General features: G+C 34.1%; 1 protein-coding gene across 1 annotated transcript; it reads right to left on the reverse strand.

Moving 5' to 3' along the window:
- Window positions 1-2,703: 2,703 nt before the first annotated feature.
- LOC107759940 (myb family transcription factor EFM) lies at window positions 2,704-7,185 on the reverse strand. Its single transcript, XM_075220107.1, has 4 exons — window positions 6,791-7,185; window positions 5,370-5,927; window positions 4,741-4,817; window positions 2,704-3,406 (listed from the first exon to the last, which is right to left on the reverse strand). The coding sequence occupies exons 1-4, from the start codon at window positions 6,984-6,986 to the stop codon at window positions 2,972-2,974; spliced, it is 1,266 nt and encodes a 421-aa protein (XP_075076208.1). The 5' UTR covers window positions 6,987-7,185; the 3' UTR covers window positions 2,704-2,971.
- Between the last annotated feature and the right edge of the window lie 368 nt (window positions 7,186-7,553).

Raw genomic sequence — 7,553 nt, forward strand, 5'->3', positions numbered from 1 at the left:
GGACAACTCACGTTGCCACAGCCCAAGCGCTATAATCTGCACGGACAACTCATGTGCTATAGTATCAATATCAGAATCCGCACGGACAACTCACATGCTATAGTATCAATATTCTCACAATCTGACCGCCGGCCTCACTCAGTCATCAATCTCTCCAATCTCTTTCTCTCTCTCGGGCTCAAAATGTCATGAAACTAGCCGAAAAATGATGATATGATGTATCAATAAATAATAACTGAGACTGAGATATGATATGCATATGAATGCGTATGACTGCGTATATAAAGCAAAGAAAGAAAATAACTCAACAACAGAAATGTCCACAGTGGGTCCCAACAGGATAAGCATGTAGCCTATACATGGTGTCTAACATGGATCACAACTCAATAGCTCAAATACGTAGAAATTTCATGGTTACAGGTAAGATCAGGTAACTACATAGTACCATAGAAATAACGGAGTCATAATTCACACGGTGCACGCCCACACGCCTGTCATCAAGTATGTGTGTCACCTCAACACCAATCACATAGCACGTAATTCGAGCTTTCATATCCTCAGCACTAAGTTTAGAAGATTTACTTACCTCGAACGAGCCAATTCCAATACCGAGCAAGCCAATCGATGCTCCAAAAATGCAATATCGTGCGTACTAACCTTCGAACGGCTCAAAACTAGCCAAAAGCAACTCAAATACATCAAATAATGCCAAAGGAAACAAACTCATCGATAAACGTTAAATTTTTAATCACAAGCCTAAAATCACCCCAAAAGTCCAACCCAGGCCCGCACCACAGAACCCAAAAAAACTCACAAAACCGTCAACTCATTCAATTACGAGTCCAACCATTCTGGTTTCACTTAAATTCGACTCCGAATCAATGTTCAAAACTCGAAAATTTACTCTATGAGACTTTAGGCTAAAACCTCCAATTTTCATCTCAAAATACTTATTAAATGATGAAAACAATGATATATTCATGTATATTAACCAAATCCAAATTAGAATCACTTATCCCGATGAATTTCTTGAAAACTCACAAAACATCGTCACAAAACGAGCTCCCAAAGTACAAAATGTGAAATAATATCCTTACCCTCGTTTATATAGTACCAAAGCTGCCTTCCAAATTGCTGACCGCACATTTTCAAGTGTGGTCGTACATCCATGGTCCTGCAGCTGCACTCCAAATTGTGCAGCCGCACTTCAACAAATTCTGCTCTACCAGGATTTAGTAAAATGGCCTTAACTTTCTATACAAATGGCAAATGATTATTTTCTTACCTTTCTGGAAACTAGGTATGAAGGGGTACAACTTTCATTTTTGAATCATCTCCAAATTCCTTGTAGATCTAAAGATATAAGCTTCCGAAGTCGGACCACCGAATCTGCGAAATCACATTTCTGCGGCCGGGAGAAGAATTCTGCGGACCACACAATTTCGATTGAGGTCCGCATAATTCCTTCTGCCACAGCACTTTGGGGATGTGCGGTCGCACTTCTGCCCTAAAAAATGTGCGTTGCGCACTTCAACTATCCCATAACATCATCAGAAGTGCCGAAATGCCCAAGCTTGTTCAAAACTCACTCTGGAACTCATCCGAGTCACTTGGGATTCCGTCAAATATACCAACAAGTCCCGCAATATAATACGGACTTACTCGAGGTCTCAAATCACACCTAACAAGGATAAAACACGAATCACACATCGATTCAAGTATAAGAACTTATGAACTTCGAAATTTCACATTCGATGTCAAAACGTATCAAAACACGTCCGATTGATCTCAAATTTTGCATACAATTCATAAATGACATAATGAAGCTATTTCAATTTCCAGAATTGGATTTTGATCCCGATATCAAAAAGTCAATTCCCCGGTCAAACTTTCAAACTTAAATTTCCGTTTTTAGCCATTTCAAGCCTAATTAAACTGTGGACTTCCAAATATTTTTCCGAACACACTCCTAAGTACAAAATCACCATACAGAGCTATTGGAACCATCAAACATCCAATCCGAGATTAACTACTAAAAAGTCAAACTTGGTCAATTCTTTCAAATTTAAAGCTTTCTAGTTGATAATCATTCTTCCAAATCAATCCGAATAACTTGAAAACCAAAACCGACGATTCACATAAGTCATAATACATTATACGGAGCCATTCATGCCCTCGAATCACCGAGCGAAGTGCAAATGCTTAAAACAATCGGTCGGGTCGTTATAATTTATCATTAAAATTTACTTATAATTAAGTGTAAAGTAACATGCTTATATAAATATAATTTTGCGCTACAAGATTCATAGAACATAAAAATAATTCCAAAATGGTTAAGAACCTTATACGAGACGGAAAAATTAAAATTCGTTTTTTCAGTTTTTGAATACTATATATCTAATTGCAATGGTAGATGTAACTTTTTAGCTAGGGGTCAACCGAAATTCAGTATTTTGATACAAAACATGAATATATTTTGAGATCATAATTTTAAAAGTATAATAAATTCAATATTACGAATTCAAAAGTTAAACATCAATCTGTCAATTTGAATTGTGAATTTATCCATATCTGATCGTGACTGCAACAAAAATAAACTTAAAACTTAAATTTACCATTCCTGCCACAGAAGAATTTATGCTTTTAATCAAAAGGTAAGGTCAAATCGTCAACTGAGCAAAAGCCAAAAATTGGCAAGCAAGATCCACAAAACGCCAAGAAAACCAAATACATCTGAATTTTAAACTTTATCCAATTAGGATATATCAAAAGAAAACAAAGACTACCTTTTTTCATTATGCCTTTTTTACCCTTCCCTTCGTACGTGTAGCATAAATTAACAGGAAGATGCAGCTTATTTTTCCCAGTTCTTTCGACAACAAAAACCTTCTAATAATTAATCTAAGCTAATTCTTAATTAGTTAACTCTAAACTAACTTAATCACAGAAAATTGTTACGTAGAAACTTTTCTTAGCTACTGCACTCGGATTTTCCATCTTCAATACTCTCCGACCGGTCACCATGACCGGTTCCTCGGGATTCGGGTTCCGGCGAGCTATGAGTATGTGAGTTTGAGGGTGGCTTGTAAATTTGGCCGCCGTGATGGTACAACTGCTGATGCTGGTGGTGGTGCTGGAGGTGGTGAAGCGATTGTAAGGGTTGCGGTGCAGTAGTAGAGTAAAATTCTTGAGCCATTGATCCATGTGGGGCTGCAATGTAATGTGGTGATGGTGCATGGCTAGTTGGATGTGCTCCATATAGGGTGGCTGCAGGTGGCGCACCGCCGTGTGCGGCGGCGGCTGCGTACTCTGGTGGAACCCATATGCCACCTAAAACCACCAGGTGAGGTGCTGATGTTGCTACTTGTGGGCTTGGACTTGGCCTTCTCGTGTGAAGTCTGTACTTCTGTATAAATGACACAAAAAATACAATTATTTTCGCTAGAAATTAACATGCATTGACTCATAAGAAGTTATTAAGTATGTTTGCATGAAATGAAATAATGAAAACTTGTCATATATTTTATCTGATTGCAGGTCACTTCATTATTAGTTTTATATAGAATTACAACTTGTTTGGATGATTGTTATGTATCGTTTCATAATGTATTATTAGTATTACATTATTGTATCGTTTTGATGTATACAATATTTGACTAAATTGTATTATTTGCATTCGTTTCATGATATCATGCACTAACAATATGAAAAATGAACTTGCAATATAATTTTAAAAAAGTAAGGTACGAGGTAAAATTATTATTTAAAAAGGTAGGGTAAAAGATAAAATAAGATTATTTAATAATAAGGAAGGACAATATGAGAAAAAAAAAAGTAATGACGCAACCACATCAAATCAGTTGATCTATAAAGTGACACTTTTCAGCGTTATGTAACGATGGATTTAACGATACGATACAATAAAATTTAAATAACAATTGAAACAAATATTATATTTTAAGTAACAATACGATACAATACACCAAGTAACAACCATCCAAACTAGCTATTAGTATGGTTTTGTAAAAACCATGTTCGTAGATATGCATGATAATTATTAGTATAATTTAGTGTAAACATCCGAATACCAGAAAAGTTTATACTTATATATCAGGAGGAAACCAAGTTTCTGCTGGACTTGCAAAGATAATTAATGCAAAATGAGGAATTTTTTGACACCCCGCCTATTTTGTTTTAGATTTTTGTGCACTAAACTCTAAATGGACAAATTTTACTACAAATGTCCTTAATTGTAACATTATGCAGCAATATATGGTACTACTCCCTTTATTTGTTTTAATTTATGTAATATACTTTTCTTGGGCACAGAATTAAGGAAAAAACTTTTGGAATATTTTAAATTTGCCTTTGAGATTTTTAGGACTATAAAGGAATGTCATTTAGTGTAATAATGAGAATTAAAATCAAATTATTTTCAAATATAAAATATACCACCTCTTTTTATTAAAATAAACAAACAAGCAAATTTTGTGTATCTTTTGTAGAAAAAAGAAGAAGAAAAAGATCACACTAATTGGTTTAAGTTTCTGTCCTAGTACTTTAATTTGTACTGCCTGTATGGAATATGCACATTTACCAGTGAGCAATGTGTTACCTACAACTTTTTCAAGGTTAGGCTTTTCTTGGTTTTGGGGGTGGGGTGGGGTGGGGTGGGGGGTATGTAGGGAAATGGGGGGGGGGAGGGGGGTGAGGGTGAGGTTAGAATTGGTTAAGATATACCTGCAGATGGCTTTTAACTTCATCATTGGTCAAACCATCAACCTTCATCAGTTCTCTAATTTGTTTTGGAGTAGCCACTGAAATCATTATATTCAAAAGATAGTTAGCCTGCTTTCTTGATTGTTCTCAAAGTAAGAAAGACAACCAAATGATGACATGATGATTTCTTTTTCATTAGAAGATAACTATACGTAATTGTTTACCAGAAGTAGGAATGTTAGCTTAGAAAATAAGACAGATTACTTATTATAACGTGTAAAAAGTACAATTAATAGTGAAAAAAATTCTACAATATCTGTATATATAAGTTAAATTCAATGCAAATATATAAATTCGCCTTTAATGGCCTTACAACCAAAAAAAATAAAAATGAACTTGCCCAAAAACAAAAATAAAACAACCTACAAATAAATAAATAAAAAGTATATGAAAAAATTACGATCTAAGAAAAGTTTGTTCGAGTCTTGAAATTCGAATGGTGCCAGATAAATTGGAAGGGCATAATATTTTTATACTATTAAGTTAAATTACTACCAATGACGTGTATTTCTTAAATCGTAAACAATAACAGATTAAATTATACTGATAATATAAAATAAAAAGGCTTGGTTTGCACAAATATATCTTACCTTGAGAACCACCTAACATCTGAAGAGCATTAACAAAACGCCTGTGTAAATCAGGGGACCAACATCTTCTTGCCTTTCTATGCTGTTGAGTACTTGTACTGTTGGTTACAGCTCCTGTACTTTGAGAATCTGGCTGCTGATTAATATTAGAACCTCCTTTTCCTTGCTCTAATATTAAATTATCTTTTCCAGAATAATTATTCACTGTTTCCAAATTCTTGTTATCTTCAACTATTTCAATACTTTGTTTAGTTGAAGCAAGAGCTAGTGTTGGGCTAGGAAAATTGTTGTCAAACGCTAGTTTTGAAATACCAATATCAGTAATTTCTTTAGAAGATATTTGTGTGGATTTTTCTTTAATTTCTTCACTTCCTGGACTCCATAGTTGTGCAGAAGTCATCCAGTTTGCTTTATTATGATCAGTTGTATTTGCTATAGTTTTTTCATTTTCTTCACCAATTGCATTATTATTCTTTAGTGGAATAAATTCTTCAAGTACTGGTTTTCGTCCTTGATTTTCCCTATAGGATTGAAGTTGTTGTCTTGAAGCTTCCATAGCTGTTATTTTCCAAAAAAAAACAAAAAAAACAAATAATGTTAGACTACTTGGCACAGGAAATAAGATCATTAAATATACCCAATTTAGGGTATGTAAATTTTATGTGCTTTTGTGCTTAATCGAAGGAGCCGAGTCTGTCGAAAACAACTTTTTAATTTTTACAAGGTAGGGATAATGTTTGCATACACACTGCTTTTTTTAAACTATATTTTGTGAAATTATACTGAGTTTGTTTTTGTTATTGTTATTATCATATTAATAAAAGAAATCAAGAATTAACCAAGTACATTTTGAATCCTACTATTCTTGATTTAATATATCACGCACATATAAAGTTGTGAACAGAGAAAACCATTTGAATCTTATAAGCTACAAAATGAAGAATTTAACTTTTATACACGACAAAATTATCTAAAGATAACTACAAGCAACTGTTCATAAAAGTAACGGATTATTAACCTAAAAAATAAAGACATATAATTACATGCTGCAACATATTAAAATAAGAGTAAGAATACATGGAAGAGACTCAAGCTAGTTAAGGAACATGATTATATTATGAATATATTCACTGTTATATTTACCTTACGTAGTTTTAAACTATACACTACTGTTATATATCTTATAGAGAGAAAAGCTTGTAAACCTAGCTCTGAAGGAAATACAACAGCAACAACGACGACTCAGTGAAACCTTATTAGTGGGGTCTAGAGAGGGTTAAGGAGGTTAAGTGTACGCAGACCTTACCTCTACCCCGAGGGATAGAGAGGCTGTTTCCGAAAGACCCTCAGACGGCTATGAAGGAAACATAAGCTTGATATTCTCATGAGGATGTGTAAAATATAATGAAGAGATAGATTACCATTGGTTAAAAGTTGCATGCAAAGAGGAAGTTCACGTTTGAAAGCATCAATCTTGACTCTTTCTTCTTCAAGTCGAGCAACAAATTCTTCTAAATTTTGGGTTTGATCAATTTTTTCACCAAAAGATTTTAGAAGCATAGAATAGCTTTGATGGGGTTTGCATTCAAGGCTTAATTCTGAAGGTGAGGACATCATTATGTCTAGATTTTCAAGATTCAAGATTCACAAATTATGACACCAAACTAAGAGAATTATAATTATATAATTCTCAAACTACAAATGGATTAAAAAGAAGCTAGAAAAATAGTGACCTATTTCTTTCTAGGTTTGAAACACAAGAGTTGGAATAGAGAGAAAGGGAAGAGTTGTTTGTTTATGAACACAATGAGGATCAAGATGTGAAGAGGATAGTGGTCTTTTTAGAGGGTTGAGTTCGAGGGAGAATAAAGTAAGATTCTGAGGTAAGAAAAAAAACAAAGTAAAAAGAAAAAGCAAAGGAAGGATTAAAGAAAGCAAGAAAGAAAAGAAGAGGATGGTAACTTCTTGCAAAGAGCAAAGGTAAAAAGCCATTTGGTAATAAAAGTGTAAAAGGGGTATGCTGTCGTGAGGTATATATGGCTATGCAGTTTCACTTTTATACCTTTAAACCATATCCCAGATGTACGAAGTATTCCGTGTTCATACAGGATCTGGGTAGGAAGTGTCGCATTCTAAAAGAATGTAATGTAAGTAGTATATCCTGACACCAATATCAGTGACTAA

The sequence above is a fragment of the Nicotiana tabacum genome, chromosome 8, assembly GCF_000715075.1.
Source record: "Nicotiana tabacum cultivar K326 chromosome 8, ASM71507v2, whole genome shotgun sequence".
Taxonomy (NCBI): domain Eukaryota; kingdom Viridiplantae; phylum Streptophyta; class Magnoliopsida; order Solanales; family Solanaceae; genus Nicotiana; species Nicotiana tabacum.

Excerpts from the sequence above, each read along its gene's own strand:
- LOC107759940 (XM_075220107.1), bottom strand. The coding sequence starts at position 6,986 with ATGATGTCCTCACCTTCAGAATTAAGCCTTGAATGCAAACCCCATCAA. Across the intron at positions 4,818-5,369 it reads GATGTTAGGTGGTTCTCAAG|TGGCTACTCCAAAACAAATT; the intron begins GTAAGATATATT and ends TAATGATTTCAG. Across the intron at positions 3,407-4,740 it reads AAGTTAAAAGCCATCTGCAG|AAGTACAGACTTCACACGAG; the intron begins GTATATCTTAAC and ends TCATTTATACAG.